Source organism: Anser anser (genome assembly GCF_964211835.1).
Source record: "Anser anser genome assembly, chromosome: 1".
NCBI classification, from domain to species: Eukaryota; Metazoa; Chordata; class Aves; order Anseriformes; family Anatidae; genus Anser; species Anser anser.
In genome coordinates, this window is record NC_139720.1 from 88,127,960 (window position 1) to 88,147,446 (window position 19,487).

At 39.6% G+C, this 19,487-nt stretch overlaps 1 protein-coding gene across 4 annotated transcripts in view; it reads left to right on the top strand.

Moving 5' to 3' along the window:
- Positions 1 to 1,650: 1,650 nt before the first annotated feature.
- GABRR3 (gamma-aminobutyric acid type A receptor subunit rho3) overlaps positions 1,651 to 19,487 on the top strand; it is a 36,228-nt gene continuing 18,391 nt past the window's right edge. The window contains exons 1-6 of one of the 4 annotated variants that reach the window (XM_083820706.1): positions 1,651 to 1,676; positions 1,782 to 6,324; positions 6,904 to 6,983; positions 8,190 to 8,320; positions 8,564 to 8,693; positions 15,789 to 15,901. In XM_083820706.1, coding sequence (XP_083676832.1) covers positions 8,245 to 8,320; positions 8,564 to 8,693; positions 15,789 to 15,901 — 319 coding nt within the window. In that variant the 5' untranslated portion in view covers positions 1,651 to 1,676; positions 1,782 to 6,324; positions 6,904 to 6,983; positions 8,190 to 8,244. Of the gene's footprint in view, positions 1,677 to 1,781; positions 6,325 to 6,903; positions 6,984 to 8,189; positions 8,321 to 8,563; positions 8,694 to 15,788; positions 15,902 to 19,487 lie in introns of those variants that run through there. The other 3 variants (XM_083820707.1, XM_083820709.1, XM_083820708.1) reach the window with 3 other exon arrangements.

A 19,487-nucleotide genomic window follows, 5' to 3' on the forward strand; every position in this document is an offset into this window, starting at 1 on the left:
ATAAAAGGTGGTGGTGGTGGCAAGTTCAAGGCAAGTATGAGGAGGTATTTATCCGCATGCTGGGCAAGAACGCTGTGGAGCTCCCTGCTGCAGGCTGTTACAGATGCTGGTGCTTTGGATAAGGTCTCTGCAGACAGGAACTTAAGGAGGAACACTATTTCTGAGCAGGCTCCTCCTGTATCTTATCACTAGCTAAAATATTCTTAATCTACATAAGGTAATTAGCATATTAGCAACACTAAATTAGTTTTCTGGGTTTTGTTCATAGAAAGGTCTGCTCTTTTCTTTACTAATGAATTTCTTCGCCTTTTACAAGTATTCTTATTCCCTATATCAGTCTCACTGAAGCCCATCTGCCCACATACAACTTCAATCTTTTTTGTCATAAATTAAAAGCTGCTACCTTTATTTCAATTCTAAATGACTTCTAATGGTCTTTTGCAGTGCGTAATATACTAAGGTCTAGTAAAGGAATTGAGATCAAATTACAGTCACTGGATCTTATTGCAAAGCGGATGGAAATCAGTTTCTGTAAGAAACGTCAGGGAAGTTGCTCTGGACAAGCTGTGACAGAAGTAACTGCTAAAGAAAATCTGCACAGGCTCGTAAGCAGGGCTCCTCTTAGCCAAAGCAGGACATCTGATGAGCCTTACACCCCCTTTTTCCTGTTACTGTTCCAGACTTTTTATCAGTTTATCCATCCCTCAAATTCCCAGCTAAATCTGCCTGCTAGGCTTTGCGTCACGTCGTCCCCTGGATGAGGTGCCTCTCCATTGGGACTACCGAAGAGCCGCCCTTCTGCTCCCAGCCGACTTATTCCGCCTCGTTTTTAATTTCTTCCTCCTCCTGTTGCTCTCGCAGGTCGGTGTTGAAGCAGGGCACCCCGCTGTCCCCAGGTCCACACCGCCCATAGGCCGTTAAGAGCCGCCGGAGGCCATTTTGTCTCCCGGCTCCGGGCGGGGAGCGGCGCTGCCACCTTGCGGCCGCTGGCAGCCAGCAACCGCCATCTTGCTGCCGGCCCGCCGTATTCTTAAAAGTTGTATTTTTAATAAAAAGATGGCACGTGGCATAGCCAGGACACCCGTGTTGCAGATCACAGCCCAGACGTTTACATGGAGTTATCTTTATGTTAGCAGTGAAACAACGAACAGGAGAGCTAGAGCTAGGGAAAGACCTCAGAAACCCGATTAGATTCAATGCACATCCTTGTTGGTTTCACCTGTCAGTTGCAGGCAGCAGAAAGGGTGAAATTTTATCTCCTCTCATTGCCATCTTGGTTATTTCTACCTTCATGTCAGGATTTTTTTATCAAAGTTACGAGAAGGAGCTGTTCTTAGCCGGAACAAAGATTTTCATGCATAGAACAAATTTCACACCAACCTTCACTGCTGTTGTCCATCACTTAACATCTCTCTCCTTCAAGGTTTTCTTAATACACAAGTGTTAAAGGAGTGTGAGAGAGAGAAATGGAAGAAACCCAACAGTAGCATTACCTGTAAATTTTCCATGGAAATAGCCTGGTTGTACACTTAGGTGCATCCTCTTGGATCTATTGTTTATGCAACACACCATGATCAAGTTACTTGTTTTTAACAGCTGCTTCATTTCAAATGCTGCTCATTTCTTCTGCAGGGTGGACTGGTCAAAGAATTGGCACAGACACATACAGAAATAAAGTATGTTGAAAATAGCATTTTTTTTTTAATTCATTGCTTAGAAATGTGAATTGTTCAAATATATATATATATATATTTTGATTTAGAAATACATTCTTTTGGCAGCCACTGGGAAAACAGAAATTGCCAAACCCTGAAAAAACTAAATATGGGTACCCCCTATCAAGTGTTGAGATAAGTATATAAAACTTAAATGTGTATTTACTTAAGAATATGATTTGGTTAGTTAAAACTAGCTTCCCAGTTTGAAATGAGCACCTGCTCTGTGATGTGAACATATGTTTCTCTGGAAGTTATCAATGGGAAAGAAAAGCCTGGAAAACAGCCACACTGAATTGTGCCTGATGGCTTCTGAAGCTGTTTTATGTCCAATAGAGATCAGACTTTAATCAATAAATCTGTCTCTGTTTTGATTGTAAATCAAAAAAGTTTGTAGTGCTAAAGCTCAAAGGCACATATTTCCAATCGTTCAACAGTTTTTTTCTCCTCATGTTCACAGGTGACAGAAAAAGGAGATTAGCAGAGATGCAACACATCTCAGAAATTACTTCCCATCTGAGATATTGTTAACTCCCGGACAGCAAACTGGGCTTGTTCTGATATCCCTTTTGTAGAAGGTTCTTAATGAACATCAGGGTGGCAGCAAGAGAAGGGTAAACACAGTTGCTGAATTGTTTTGTTTAGGTCTGTGGAGGGAAATGAGCCAAAAGAGCCTCAAATAGCAGTTAGGACTAACTGGTGAGCACTGCTGAGAGACAGTGATATTTGCCAAACTGCCAAGGCAGAAAGAAAGAAAGAAAGAAAATTGACGCAGTCTATATTGCTTTCATATTGAAGCACTGTGTTCAGGCCATACAGATGGCAAACTAGCTTCCTTCTTGGGGATACACCATACTGTTGCAAGCCCTTGTTTTCTGTGAGTTGCTCAGGCTTATGGGTCATCCCCTTTCTCTTCCCTCACTAGTGAAAGGCACTAAGATTTTTAAAGAAATGTATCCTACAGACACAAAGAAGCAAACCCTGGAAACTCCTCCTGGGATGAGATGGACGTGAATGCAGGAGCACGGTAGCTGTATCCAGTGCCTGTGATCAACATGAGATAGTGGAAAGGCAAAACGGTTAAGTTATTGCCTTGTTTTCTGCCACGGAAAACAGTGAGTTTATAAGCGTAAATCTAGGATGAATGTGGCTGCCTGTTTTTTCCAGAGATATCCCTCAAGACACAGATTGTTCCTTAACAGGAGGCAGTAAAACTGATTATTTTACTTTCCAAATTGCTGGTGTAGAAGCTAAGTAAAAGGATTTAGGGATTAATTTAATTAAATGATTAGTCTGTCAAGGGCAAAATGGCAAAGGGGAAAGAATCCTCAGTTTAGAGGCTGTATAAATAGGGAATGTGAGGAATCAGAGAGGTTTAGGCAATTGTTTAGTTATCCTTTACTTTTTAATGAACTGCACTTTTTCTTAATGAGCCATAAGAACTGGATGCTCACTGATGAGAAGAAAAAGCAGAGTGCTGAAGTTAAATTTGATTTCTAGGATTTTGATCTCTCATCAGCATTTCCTGCTGACTTGGCTGTGAACAGTTTTCAGAGTACTGATTTTAAGATGGATTGACCACCCAGATGCCAGTGAAGCCAACTGGAAGCCAAATATTTTGTATTTCTCTCAGTGGCTTCTGAATTAATGTCATTTCCCAATAGCAATTCTAGAGTTTAGATTGCAGATTTGAGTTTTAGCTTTGCTATTTATGGGAGTGTTTGAGGGTTTGGAATAGTGACACCAGGTCTGTGGCTAGAGGAGGTGTCAGAACAGAGAAGTTCTTGCAAAAATGTGCTTAAGGCTGTATTTTCAATGTCCCAAAGCAGCTGTGAGGTGAGCTGAACTTCAGAGGATGTCAGAACCACGACCAGACTCCTGGGCTCAATGTGGATCCATGTGATATAGACGTGTAGAGTGTATCTGGTGACTGTGCATTTACAGTTTGGTTTACTTTGCTGTAGGCTTTGTCTGGTGCCAGGAATGCTCCCTGTGATGATATGAGAATTTCACAGAGAGTGAAATATTAAAACATATGAAACAATAAGTCTAGAACCATAATTTCACTGGAAATTTATATGCAAAAAAATTATATCACATTAAAGGGAAAAGGAAAACCAGTAGCACTTTCTTTTTACAGTAAAAATAAATAATCATTGGAAAATACTATGTGCTTTCTTCAGCATTGTTACTATTAATACTATTTTTCATATCACCTAACAGAAATTAAGGGTACAGTTTCATGGTTGGCTTAAGCCAGCCTAGCTGTATGTCACCACGGAAGGGGCAGATTCTCCCTGCCACGCTGCTGCCCGCTGCTTGAAGAAACCAGCTGAGCAGCTGCTGCTGGTGACGCAAGACTAGCTTGTGCTAGTGCCAGGCCAGTGTGCTGCAGGGATGGACAGAGGGCAGAGTTTCACCAGTAGCCTGGTAGTTCTGTCTAAGCTGGTTGTAAAACCATAGAGTTTATCTGAGTAAGCACTGTGCAAATATTTTGCACAGCTGAGCTGTCAGTTTTGCTGGCTTTTGCATGTTTTTTTTTGTTGCTGTGTTTTTTTGTTTGTTTTCTTTTGTTTCTGTTTCAGTGCTTTGCAGTCCTTAAGTGTCCAGTTTGTTACCTCAGACTACTTGGGACAGTCATGAATGTTCACTTGCCACCCCTACTAAGAGACTTCATACGAAGCGGAATCATAAGAGCTGGGTCACACTGCAAGGGTTAAGTAAAGCACTTCATCCATTTTGAGCTCTGTAAGCTGGATTCGTAATGCTCAGTCTCTGCTTTCCTCTCACTTCATCTTGTTAGGAAATGTGAATAGGCACCTTATTCTAGTGAGTTGGTTCATCACCTGTGTTGATATAAACAGGACAGAGTATCCTTAATTCTGACTTTTGTATTTTTGCAAGTGACTGCAATATAAATGGTAAGCTGTATGTGCTGGGCCTGTTACCATAGAAAAGCAAAACGCTGCTTATTCTTGCACTGCAGTATTTCATACACACTCACACAGCCACTTTTTCTATGATTTGCTAGTTGTATGGGATACCCTCTATCCCTTCTACTTTATATAACATGTATTAGAAACATGCATCTTTCAGAAGATTCTTAAGAATGCTTTTTTCCTTGTTTCATTCTCTGATTAAGAGAATCAAAAATATATTCCAGGTAAACCTACACCCTTTGTTCGACATTGCATTTCTTCTCCATCTTGCGCAGCAAATTTGCAGGTTTTTAGTACTAATGTGCGGCAGTGTTTCAGCTCCCATTGTTTAAAGTAGACTTAAGATGTGCTCAGATTTTCTGAAAAATGCAGGCCTCTGAAATGTCTCTGCATCCTTGGCATTCTTCTGCTCTCGTTTTTATAATAGCTGTTGTCAATTTGCTCTGTTTTGTGATTTGCAGTGGAGAGGGGTCTGTAGTTCCAAACTGAAGTTACCTGAAACTGTGTATTATTTTGTTTATTAAAGGGGAGGCATCTAATTTTCTGATATTAGGTGGTGTACTTACCTTTGTTTCTTTTGCTTGGTTGTTTGTAAACTGTTCTAATAAGCTCATGCACTATAACCACATACTGGATTTGTCCTTGAAAGAAGCGTTGTAAGCATTTCATGGGCTACAGAGAAAGGATAACTTTAAAGAAATATTTTAATGGTAGCAAAGAGACAATGTTTTAACTGTGTTTAAACACAAGGAGCTGTTAACAACTTGTCCGAAACAAGCAAAGTATTTTTTCTTCTGCAAAAAAAAATCCTTTCAGAATTGATTACTGATAAATGCATTGGAGATTAACCTGTTTTCTTAATGTTAATTTATAATGTTATTATAATCTGTTCTGTGTAATGCTCTCTTACCCAGAGGAAATTAAAACAGCTCTAGTATGAAGAAACCCTGTTGCTGTGGGTGACATCTAGTTGCCCTCACTGATATTACACAGCCATTACTGGAAGTGTTCACCATTTCATGCTGCAGGAGTCCCTCCCAAGGACTTCATGTGTGGGGGATAGACAGAATTAATTTCTGGGAATATTCCTTAGCTAAAGACAGAAAAATAGTACTAAGATTTGCAGTGCGCTTGCTCAAGGCTCCTCAAGGTAATATTTAGTGTTACGATACCAGTGATGTGGAGGTGGTGGAATATGCTAGTGTGTCTAGCCCTCAGTTTTGACTAAAGCAGAAACAGTGAAAGGAACACTGAGCATGCTTTGGAAATCCTCCATGGAGTACTTCTTTCAGCACCACAGCTTAGTGGTGAACTTCATGCTCCAGCCAGGAATAACAAACAGCAGGGTACTGATATCTGAATGAAAACATCAGTTACCTCTTTCTGTTAAAGACTCCCCTCTTGGCTGATGTACCTTCTGGAGGAAGGGACATCCATATGCAGCTTAGCCAGGAGCAGGCAGTCATTCTGCAAAGCCAAGTCATTTGTCTTTGCTCTTTCCCGGAGCAGGGGCTCTAAGCACTCCATTTTCCAGCCAAAGTAATTACACAAAGTAATATTTTCCTGTTTTTAATGGACTCTTTTGACTTCCTCAAAGAAAGCACACAAAGTCAACACATCTACGCATCAGCGTGATGTGATTTAGCCTCGGGTTCCTTTCAAAGAGCTTGGTGAGTAACCTCTCCTTCCCTTCTATCCTCCTTAGTGAGGATAATAGCTACCAGTTTCAGATAAGGGTGATGTTAACCTCTACAATATAGCTTTCTCCAAAGTCTCTGGAAACAATGTGGATGATTACTATTAGCAGGGAAGACGGTGTGTACATGTAGTTAATTATTTGTGGTTGAGGACAATGGTTGATAATGAGTTAACACTGAGGAGTGTGCAGATAGCTGAACATGCAGAATTGCAGTAACACCTTTGTCACACAGCCTGCAGTGTAGTTAACTCTGTATCCGATCTGCTACTGTTGGGCCTGTGCTTGGGCAGGGAAAGAGGAGGACCCAAAGGGTATTTTCTCTATTGTGATTTAATCAGGTATTCTGATACTTTGATATATGTAGGCTGGATGAGACAAGACAGCTTAACCAAACTGGCTAGGAAACAAGTAGTATCTCTACCTGGAATAAATTCTTATTAGAGTTATTATTTATTTTTCCTTTTCCCTCTAAACCGTAGTGCGAATTAATGGAACCTGTTAAAGGTCTTATATACTCTGGCATAATCAAATATATGTTTACCTTCTCCAGAAACTCCACCCTAGGAATACACTAAGACCTGCTGGAAACACTATCTGGCTAACCCTGGATCAGTCTGCAAATGATCTTCTGTGAGTTTGTTGAACAGGAAAGGACAAAACCATGAACAATGTAGAGTGAGAGGGATAATGGGGTTGGAAACCTTTGATCTAATCTAACACTGTTGCATTTTTATACTGATTGGGAAAGGATTTTTTTTTTTTCTTTTCCAGTCACAGGAAGATAGCTGTTCAACTCCTAGTGGAAAAAAATCAGCAGGAATTATTTGGTAATCTCCTCCTGGAAATAATTTGCATCCGATAGTTACTTCTTGGGCCAAATAAAGTTAGTTGAGAATCCCAAGGGACTTCTGAGGAGGCAGATGTCTACATCACAAAATGATTATCCGGTTACTCTGTGGTGTTAACAGTCTCAGCTGACAGAATAGTGGGTGTTTTGTGTTGTTTTGTTTTGTTTTTTTCCCTCCTCCCCCTCTATTTGTTTGACTCAGGAAGAAGCCTACTGCTGGGAGACCTGAATTACTTCTACTTTTGTCAGATAGGGGTTGGGGATTTCCATCTCCCTAACTTTCAATCTCATCTCTCTCATTTTGTAGATAAAGAAAAATAAACACATGCTGTCAGTTTTGGAAATTACTGAACTTGCTGATGGTTTTAAAAGGATAAATTGATTGTGTCAGCTAAGAAGGTGTGTCCAGTATTGCCCAGTTTGAAGTCCACAAGAAATCTTACCACTTTTAATAGAAGCTGGCAGTCTTAAGTTATCTCTTAAGCAACATTTTGTTAATATTTTGCAATTCAATCTGCCATTGAACAGGCAGGGCAGTCTAAACAAAATCAAGACAACATTAGGGGTGGTAGATATTAGATGTGCACATGCCTTTTATATTTAGGATAAATTAAATTATTATTATGCTGCAGAGCTTAGAAAAAAAAAAAAAGATTGTCAGTATTTCCAAATGTTAATGGGGAGTATTGAAACAAGACTTCATTTGTAGGCTGGACTTGTTTCATGGCATTATGCTTTCTGTATCTACAGACAAAATGCTTTCTACTGCAGATCACAGAATCCGAAATGATCTTAATGGTTGGGAAGACAATGCAATGTAGCCAGTTAATGAAAGAGCGTGATCTGTACAGAAAATTATTTTGAGCAGATACACACACACGTAGAAAGAAAGATTAATTTAGAGACATTTGTCATTAAAGCAGATTTTTGTATGGTTTTCTGTGGGATTTAAGGGGGATTAAATGTTTGACATCACTTTGCCTGCACAGGCTATGTTGTTGAAGAGGTTACTGAGTGAGTGATGGAGAACTCAAATATGCGCCTATGCTGAAAGAGTGGAAGCAATGGATCAGACTGCAACCTGGCAAAAAAATTTGCTCTATCTACTATATTTCTAAAAGTAAGGTGCTTCTGGTTTGACAACAGATGCCACAGGAATGTAGAGCTTAAGGAATTTTAATGATTTGCCAAAATATGAGGGGAACTCAGAGAGGGCATTGGAGCTGGGATGCCTATGTCTTCTGTCTTCAGTGATGCCTTGCTTCACATGCATCCTTTGTGTGATATGCTGTTTCTAAACAGTAAAAGCACTAAAAAGTCAGCAAAGTGGATTGGCTGATCAGGTGCATTTCTCTTTTGGAAGAGATGGTCCTGGTCATGAAGCTTCTGCTCCTCACCTGCCTGTGGCCAACAGCAGTGCTACACAGCTCTCAAAGTCAGCATCACCATCGTCATCATCGGCAACAATTCTCGTTCTTAAGAAAGCATAACAGGTAAGCAATACATTCTCTCTGTCTGTGTTCCTCTGATAAACTTTGTGCTGTCTGTCAGCAACCTTTTGATGCACCCTATTTGTTCACTGTCCTGTTTTGCCAGTTTCTGAATATATGCTATGCATAATACATGTATAGGGTGTTCCCAAAACAGAAATGGTAAACTATTAATTGACAGAGCTTTTTCATAATTAGACATTACATAATGTGATTTCATGTATGCTTCATGTATACACAGGCATGTACACACACCCCCACACAACTCTTTTAAATTGTGTGATATCAGACTACTATTGTGATGAACTGAGTATTTTTGTCCTCACTTCCCTTACAACAAGTAGAAATGCCTTCCAGAGTTTGATGCTAATGTTTGAAAGTGACTTCCATTAACTAAACAGCAGAGTAGCTACACTGTTAAGATGCAGAAGACATTTTTATGGCACTAAATGAGGTGAATTGTACTTTATTTTTAGTGATGACACAGTGTGCTCCCATTCTGGAATACGCCTATGCTTTTAGACATTGGAAGGGAAATTGTTCATAGTCTTTCCAAACAAGTAATTTGTTTAAAAGGAATAGTGATGCAAAGCTTTTTGTATAAATTTCTATGCAAAGTGTTTGTGCTTTTTCCCACAAATGCAATTTCATGTCTTCCATGTGAGGCCTCTGAATGTGTTTTGAGATCAGTCTCATAACATGTAAACAGACCACTGACTACCTGTGATATTTCAGGTAAAATCTCTCTTTGTTGGGAGGTAGGAAACAGTGTAATAAGTAGCTCTATTTAAGGAAGGAGAAGAGGTGCAATGGTTAAACTTTTTCCTGTCCTTGATGCCCTATTAAAATGGGCAGGGGAGCTCATTGTTTTTTCATAATAATCACCTATTGAGGAAAAGTGACATAATTGGACTCCTCTGATGCGGTTAAGCTGTTTTTAAAGTTACCTTTGTAGCAGGCATACAGCTGTTTATCTTCTGTATCACTCCTTATGTGATAATCCAGCAGTGACATATCTTTGAGTCCTTACATGTCTTGTTAAAATCATGGTTAAGCAACTCAAGGCAAGAGAAAATATCCCAGTGACACAATGGAAGTGCCTGGAGATGCTATATAGCTCAGTATTTCTGGATTTCACCTCAAGGTCATAGGATCAAGTTTAGTCTAAGCCAAAAGCTCATGAAAAGAATGCCTACTCAGCAGACTGTTTGAAACACTGATAATTTTAGAGTGAATGCTAGTGCATGATTATTTGTAACAATAAAACAAAATAAACAGAACTAGAACTAATGTCAAAATAAGGTATAATATGTTGCTTTACTAGTCTCAGGAAGCAATTGAGAATCAAATGGAAACAGAATAAAATAACTCCTTAGTGCTGTAGGGGTAAAGAAGGTCTGCGTTAAGCTGAGCTAATACATTTTTGCTAGTGGTAAAAGGGAAACGTATGCTAATATTTGCATTTATCCCGTTCTGCAATAGCTGGACATTGCTGACCTCTTGCCACAGCATGACGGTAACTATATTAGCACAGTATCCTCTACATCTTCATAGGTCTTTACTAATACCTACAAATGGATCCTTAGGACAGGCCTGTGAGACAGGCAGAAGAAATGTGTTAACAGAATAGAAACCAGGAAGAATGGCAGCACCGTGTTCTCAGCTAACACTGAATAGGGTAGCAGTTTTCTTTATACAAGGCAAAGCCTTCCATATCTTCATTTCCTAGGCCCTTGTGATTTAAAATTTGGAACTGGGAAGAAGACTGCAGAATCTGAGCCACAGAAGATCCCAAAGCTTAACAGCTGCAAATCAGCTTTTCTGTGGAAAGGATCCAAATACGTTTAATTTCTCTTTGTTTGATTCACACTCTGGTTTTATTTCTAAAGGCAGCATTATCCTCCAGTACATTGCAACAGGGTCTGACTTTCCTCTTTTTCTTTCTGGGGAAAAACCTTTCAGCCAGCCCTAGAGTTATTAGGGACACAGCTGACAGATGGCCTTGGTTAAATGGGTGGCCTTTTAGAAAGAATCCCATGTGAAAATGTTACTTAACCTACAAGTTCCACTGGTTTAATAGAGTAACCCAATTCTCCCTCCAAAGCTATTTGTCTGCATTCTCTTGTAAAGAAGATTTTAAAGCATTAACCAAAAGTACATGAGAAAGAGATTATTCTCATGGTCCATTTCCTAAAGCAAAGAACAAAGCATTTGACTATCCAAATAGTAGGCATTTTGACAGTGCATGTTGCTGATGTTACTGAACTCTTGGAAATGGAGAGAGAGAGAGAGAACTGTACAGTTTCGATGCTTACTTTTTTTCTGGGTTTCAAAATTTGATGTGTGTTTGTTTCAGAGATCACACAGTTGTATAGCTCCACATAACCTCCTGGGATTAAGATTTCCATAGTTTTTCATTTTGTTTTCCTTCTATTTGATAGTAGCTAGAGTATCTCAGGAACATAGCACTGGAAATAAACTTATGGCCGTTAAATTTAGGGTCTTTCATGGTATTCTTTTCACAAAAGGGTCCTTCAGAGTACCCTTTTCATAAACTCACCTAGTTTCATTTTGAATGTGATGAGATTTTTTTCTCCTCTACTTCCATACTGCAGTAATAAAGGAAGTGTGGTATTTCGGATACTAAAATAGTGTAACAGAAAACAAAGCCACTCCTACCTGTCCTTCCTGAGATGTGAGTTTAAGATTTTTCAAAGTCTTTGACTTTCTCATGAGCAGCAAAGAGCATTAAAACAGAACAGCTGCAAAGGATCTTACCAAATGTCCATGTATGATAGTGCCCTGTTTCCAACAGTGGCTGTAAGCACAAGTTTGGAAGAATAAGGACAGGGCAAACATAAAAGGTATTTTCCACTAATAGTCCCCCATCCTGCAGTCATCATATTTTCCTCAGAAACTTCCTGAGTTTGATGTAATTTCTGCAGATTTAGTGACTTTCTGTGGATTTCTTTTCCGTGAACTTGTCTGATTTCTCCCTGAAGCAGAATAAACTTCCAGTAACCTGGTAAGTTAGAAACAAACAAAACAAAACAAACAAGCAAACAAACAAAAAAAAACAGATGGGATACTAACCACATTGCTCTCTTGAATGCCACTGGTTATGTAACACCACTGTTGACATTATTGGGTTAAATGCTTCAGCCAGAAATGATCCAATTTCCCTGAAGCAGACCTTTCACCTTTCACTCCTTGTTACTTATTAAGGTTAGGTAGGAGCAGCTAAGTTTGCCCTTAAAAGCCTGCCATGTATTCATCTGTTGTTAAAGAATTCTGAATTAGTTCCCTTGGTTTTGTAGGCAGTGACTAGCTGCTCTTTGAGAGCTCTGCCAGACACCAAGGCATTGAGCCATGAGTCCATGTAACAGTACTGGGTAGCGAAGCATCCAAACAGTATCTCACTTGTTTTTCGTCTGAAGAGCTAGTGCTTCCATTAATTTCCTATACAAATGCCAGAAGGGGTGTCTTCCCTATGTGATCTGAAACACTTCAAATGATTTTTATGACCTCCTTTGGAATTTATAGGCTACAATTTCATTTGCATAATGTAAAATGTTGCCTGGAATACAGCTGTAGGAAGAGCTATTATAACTGGAAGCAGTAGTTTCTTGAGCATGTGCTTCACCGAGGCTGACAAGCCCATTTTTGCCATTGCCCAGATCTATGCCAATACCAAGCCACCTGTCAGATCTCCGTTTATTACTACTACCCCAGACAGGTAGAGAGAGATTTCCTTTCCTCAGATGCATGCGGGCTTTTCCTCTCAAACACCAGAGCCTGATGTCTGCCATACAATGAGGATACAGAATCAATGACTACCCTTAGACTCCTAGATTATGGTGCTCTGGCCAAAGCTGTGTGATAAGAGGCCATGGTGCCAGGCCACCAAAGTATAATCTAAGTCTTCGATGTGCTTCTGTGGGACTGAAAACTATTTCACTGGCAACTGCCACACCACTAGGGTCTTGACTGACCTTGAGAAGCTTTTCTGAGACCTACACTGGTTAGATCTGTCTCTTCTGCTTTTTAATGGAATTGGCCCCATGGGAAGGAGCACTCAAGAAAACATCTGCTGATGATTTCACAATGCTGTGGTACTGATCAATAGTTAGATATGGGTCTAGGATTTCTTGGGAGTAAACAAATACATGCATGCAATTTCCTTTGAGTCACCAGTTAAATAACTTTAATGCTGCAGTGAGGACAATTTAATACTCTAACTCTTAGCCAAGGAACAACATCTGGAATCCAGATGCTGATGTTAAAGGAATATTTGCTGGAGAACACTTCTTAGCCTTGGGTGGGAGAAGCAGGCAATGAAGAGAAAAAAAGTGAAGCAGAAGTGTATTAAAAAAAAAAAAGTAGAATGTTTTATGGGATTTTTAAAATTTTTGGTACCTTTACACGTGCAATGTTACCAGTGTCCATGAAATTAATTCCAAGTACCATGAGCACGTACCTCTGCATGTAAGCTTTTTTTCCTTTACAATTAAAAAAAAATCTGCCAAAGGAAGGTATTGAAGAAAAGATGCCACACATTTGTAATGAAAGTACATTCTGTACTGTACTTTCTCTTCTGACTCCTGCAAGATCTTGCCTTGTTTGAACAACTACTTCTGATAGCAGCTAGAAATAATTATTGTTACTCCACCATTTGTACATAAAACATCAGGTTGAAGATGCTATTCAACTAAATGGGCATAAAAGATGATTTTCACATAGGCAGCGTTTTTGTTTATTGTGTCCTCTTACAGGAGCACAGGAAGAATATCAAAATCAATAACATCTCTTTCAGAAGCTTATTAAGAAGAAATCTCTTGCCCTGGTTGCTTATATTTTGCCTCTTGATACTGCTAGGGAACATTTTCCTCTGTCACCTAGTTGTTTCCAGTAAGAAGTTATAATAAATGTAGCATAGCTTTAGCTTGCTTCTTCCAGTGAAATCGTCAGAGCCTCAGACAGGTATCTTCCTCGGCACATTTGATAACAAATAACTTACTGCTTCCAAACTGTATTAGCTGTGCCATGGCATTCTGAACATAATTCATCGTTTCCTCCTATACCAGTTCCCAAGCAGCAGAATTTCCCTGCATGCCTACTGTGGAGTACTGCAGGTGTTTGTTTCTACTGCCTGTTCTGCTCTGACACAGACAGGCTTGATTACGGCTGTTTTAATTCTCTGAACCGTGAGGTTTCGTTTTAGCATCCACATAGTTTTGTTCCAAGGGAACTAAAGTCTTTCTTTGAAATGCCTGATGGATGTTTGCCCTGTTAATTTTTTTCAGGCAACACTGCCAGAGACATTCAAGAATATGCAGGTAGATTAACTTGGTCAACCCTAACGGTTCTGAATAGACAAACAGATGGTGACACTGCAGCATCCCTGTGACACAGCATTGTAATTCCTTGACCTTCATTATTTAAAAGGGGGAGGGGGAGCCCAAGTAAATACAGCAGCTCCTTATCCTAAGGTATCTCATATCTCATCCAACTCAGTGCTTGACTACAGGGCAAATCTTTAGAACAAATTGTGATCATTCAGTCTAAAGCAACAATTACAGTCACTGGCTGCAAAGTCTCAGAGAATCATAGAGGGCATGAAAGAAAAGATCTCTAGGGAGATTCCCTTGCCTGTGGCAAAGTAGCTGTGTTTAAGACATTCATACAGATATCTGTCTAACCAATTTTTATATAGCCTGACTGAAAGGAGTCTCAAAACCTCCCCAGGCAATCTGTTCCAGCGTTTCACTGTTCTCACCAGGAGGTACCACATGCCTCCCTTGTTGCCACTGCCCATCCTGTCTGGGAGTGGATATGGAGCAAAGGGCCCTGTAAAAGCTCATTATGTGTTCTGAAGACTGTGATATGTTCCCTCAGTCTTCTTTCTACAAATTAAACAGCACTGGTTCCTTGGGATCCTCCCATACCTTTTATAAAATGGAAGCTCAAAACTAGGTGCAGTGCTCCAGCTGAGGTTTGGCTAGCTCTGCTATTACTTGGAGCCAGCCACTTAGAGCAAGTCATACAACAAGGAGTGGAGTCCGAAGGAGGCATCATAGCAGAAGCATGTAATATAACAGATTCTTTCAAAAGGCTGTGTCTCCCAGCTGCCAGATCTTGTCTGTGTTATAACCCAAATACTTTAGCATAAGACCACCCTGCTCTCTGTGGCGTACTTTCTGTGTATAGGAAAAATAAAAAAGGAGGCTGCACTGTGATGGGCAGCTGCAGTTCATTTTAGATGCAGGCCCAGCACATAAATGCCCTTCTCCGGTAGTGAAATTCCTCATGGAGTTTGGGATGTGGTGGCAGTACATTCTGCAAAGGGAAGAGAGTTAGCAGCAGTCAGTAGGAAGAACAGAATTCATGACATCCTACTGAGAGCATACAAACAGAAAGATTCATCTGTGTTGCCTCTGTGCTACCCAGAGCTAAGAGACAGGACGTCTATGATGCAAAGAAATACTGCGTGTCTGAGCAGCAAACAAGGGGTGAGCTAATGAGCAACAAACAAATGGGAAATTACATGTTAGCATATAACTTGGCCACAACCGACGGATGTTTGAGAGGACCTCAAAAAATGAGTTCCTGGATCCAGGACTGTCAGCTTCAGAGTCCCTCAGAAAAATGATTGATTCATTTGAGCTCTTAGGGAAAAAAGAAGAAGATTTATGATAAAAATTGTAATTGTCTTTGTCATATGGGTAATATATGAAGTCATTTAAAAATATGGATTCATGGTGTTATTTCCAAATCTGTGTTGAAAGAAGTTAATACCTTTTTTTTTTCTTTTTTTTTCTTTTTTTTTTCTTTTTTTTTTTTCATTTGGCTATAGTTTCTCATATAATGATAGTCTCTGAGGGGACTTCTTGTATGTAATAGGTGTTCGTCATGAACCTGGGTGCCCTCACACCTGATTTATCCACGTTTTCCAATATGTGTCTCCCCAGCTTTATTAACACAGTTGTTTCCCTTATTACTGCAGATTCAACTGTCCAGGATTCTTGAGCCCCTGCTTCATTTAGCCTTCTGTCAGGCAGGAAAAAAAATGAAGTTTCTTACTTTTTTTTTTAAACATAGCAAACGAGAAATTAAAATGAGGAAAATTGACAGCACCAAAGTACGGCCACTTAAATCTGAGCAGCTTCTTCGCATAGAGGACCATGATTTTGCACTGAGACCTGGATTTGGAGGTAAGCAGCAGGTGCCAGTGCTGTGCTGGTTAATACTTCATTCTCTATCTGAAAGTTACTTAAACTCTGTCCGGCAATGTCATTTAAAATTGAATGACAGCTTTAATTGCAGCTCACCTCTTTTATACTCCAGAAACCAAAGAAAAAAACTAGAAATAATTGAAGGTGAGGCACTTTTTTTGTGTTTAGCATATCAATAGGAGAAACCATTCAAACTGACTCCTTCTCAGAAGTAATTAAAAAAAGCAATATTATTAGAATACTACTCTTTGAGCACAGTGATTAAGGTATCCCTGGAAACTGCATAGTCTAGTAGCAATTAGCAAATTACTTAGTCATCAGATTTGTTTTGAGAGATTGAAATGAGCTATGAATTCCTAAATCTGTTTGCTCTGTACAAAATTTAATAGCTAACCACAGGCCTTCAGTTTATTACCATGTAGTTTCTGTGTTGTTGGGCACTATGATGATTATTTCTTCATTTAACTAAATTGCATGTGGATAACATCCCAATCAATGGGATGTTCCCAGTTTAGATTTGATTTTGACTCTCCTTCATGGAAGGTAAAATGAGAAAGCTGCCCTACTCTTAAGCTTTGCCTGCGTCTTTGCATCACCAGTTCAGTGTTCATAATTCATAGAAATAGACTGAACTGCACTGGATTATGAAGCCAAAATAAAATATATGAGGAGCAATAATCAGCTGTGTAAAAAGGCATAAATCTAGGAGGCTAGATGAAGCCTGTGGAGCTATTCTTATTGACACCAGGTGCTGGGCCCTGGCAAGCATGCCAGGAGGGAGAAATCTGAAGTAAGAAAAACCTCTCTGGATGCATTGGTTGAATGTGAAAGAATTTCTCATTACGCTAGAAATTTTGGCTTGTCAGGGAGCAAAAATCTTTCCTGACTTTTAACAGTAGTTGAGTTATATCTGTATCTTGGCAGCAAAAGTTAGGATTGCGTCTTACCTAAAACCTGTCTACCCTAATATCTGTCACTCTTGACATCTTCCTGTTATTACCTGCTTTGTCACACAAGGAATTTAAACTTTTGAGAGTATCATCTCGGAGAGGAAGCAGTATTTCCATGAAAGAAGCAACAGTTCAGGATGTACTTTATCACTGGATCATCACAGAAAGCAATACTTCTGATGTACATAAAAGCAGCTTTCAGAATATACCCTGTGATCTGGCAGCTGTAATTTTCCACAGGCAGCGAGGATTTTTCTGCGCCCAGCAAATCTGGACCAGGCTTTTTCCCCTTGTCCTTTTATTTTCAGATGACTAGTCATAGAGCCCTTTCAATTCCCATTGAAGACAGCTGTGGTTTTTCCACTGACTTCATTGTACGGGCCTCCTAATAATCAGATTGCCATGGGTACGATTTCAGCTGCACTCCTGTCTTTCAGAAATAGCTTTCAGCAGAACTGTGCATCAGCTTTGCTGCTCTTGTATTATACACATGCTGTAGTGGCATAGGTGGCAATTCTAAAAGCCATGTCCAATAGTTCACACGCATTCACATTTTCAGGACTCTCTTAATAAATGGAATACTTACGTATCAATCTCTCTAAGACTATAACATGGATCCATTAACATTTTTACAGCACGCAATGAAAAGTCTTGGGGAAATGAGTATTGATCCTAAATTTACACTGCATTATTCCTGTCTTACCATTGATTTCAATGTTGTTACAGCAGTAAAGAATGGCTTGTTTTTCAGAAGAGACAGGTTAATAAGGCATAACAGAGAGTTAGCACACAAATGTAACCTCATCAAAGGACAAAACCATCTGAAACATGAATCTGAGTAACATACCCAAAATTATTGTCTGACAGCAGAGTACGTGTTTGTCTAAAAGACACTGATGAATAAGTGTGCAATAGAAGGAAACCTAGCTAGAGAAGATGAAATTAGACGTATCCCTGCTGCCCAGGTACTGACTGGAAGGAGTCACATATACCCTTCTCACGAGGTGGGCACTGCCACCAGCAACACTCACAGCATGTTCGGAACAGCTTATGCCCTAGGGCTGGCACAGCTAGGGGACAAGGACTTTGCTTACTTTCCTCTTCTTCACGCTGCACCCACTGCCATAACATGGCTCTGAATTGCATTAAGACTTACAATACTGTGGCCTTATGTATTTAAACAGATGAGATTTGGGGTTCGTTTTTATCAAATATAAAATAGCATCTCAGTACTGTGATTCTTTGAGGGCTTGGATCTGTCACATGTCACAGTGCATGATTTATTTAGCTCAGCACAATGCATGATTTTATGATACTGATGGGCGAAAAAAAAAACAGAGCTGAGTGAAAAACAAGTATTTAAAAATGATTCTTTACCTTTCAAAGAGGGACAATTTTTTTGCCCTCCTCTATATCTCATTGGGATTTCCTTGATGTGTCATTGAGTTGTAATGACAGATTTTGTTAATTTCTACTGTGCCCCTTTCCCTGAGAAGGTCAATCATCCTTTGCACCAGTTTGAGGAAAGAAGCAGCTGGAAAATCTATGCTGTTTTTAACCTGCTGGAGATTCCTCAATTCAGGCAACTCATAAATCTAAATCTAGCTTTTTTAATTTCATTTAGCCCCACACATGCAAAGTGAATGAGGAAGATAACAGGACCCAGAGATTTTAGTATTTATAATTAAATAAAAAAGGAAAGACAGAGAAAACACGTGCTGAATTTGTATTGTAAACTGAGCAAACATCTGCACAGGAAAAAATTTGGGGGAAATGAATGTAGAGCTGTTGAACACTGATGCTTCTGGCTGCAGTGTCACTGGAAATAATTGTGACCTTGCTCACATGGCTGATTGCATTCTCCTGAAAATATATCATTGCTCTTTGGAGATGAAAGGTCGTTTTTTGACCAAATGGCCACAATTCTGCTTTTATTTATTTGAGTGTAATTTGTCTTTGTTCTGTTGATTGCAATGATCTTCCAGCTGCACAAGCAGAACCTGACTATCTGCTGATTTTAAAATTTAGTCCTGACATTGTCTGTTTATTAACAGATTAGAGATCTAAGTCTGAGAAGCATACTGTGTCAGCATGAAGCAAAATCAGCAAGCTGCTAGCAAGCTGTTTCTACATTTTTGCTATAGAAATGGTCCTATGTCTGGAGCACATTACACAGTGAGGCTGAGTGAAGCAAACCTATTCAGTACATCCAAATATTATTTAAAACAAAAAAAAATATGAAAACTTATGTTGTCACATTGCATTTACTCCCTAAGCCAGGCTCTTGGGTTGTTTGTTTTGTCACGGTCCTCTTCTGTTTGGAAGTCTCTGGTAGATGGACCCAAGCAGACTGGCCTCCTGCAGACCAAGGAGAAGAAAGAGTGCTAAAGTTTTGTAGATGAGCATAGTGAAGGCTTGAGAAATTCCACCAGCAACGGTATAGTACTGGTCATCAGTTGTGGTAAGGACTGTCTGCATAAGTCCTACCAAAGGAAACAGAAGACTGCCAGTAGACTCAGAGTCAGATCTTTTCATGACTTATAAATGTCTTTGTATGCCTATTGCCTAAAGTACCTCAACTGATTTTTCAGTAGCCTGATGAACTGATAGTCTGT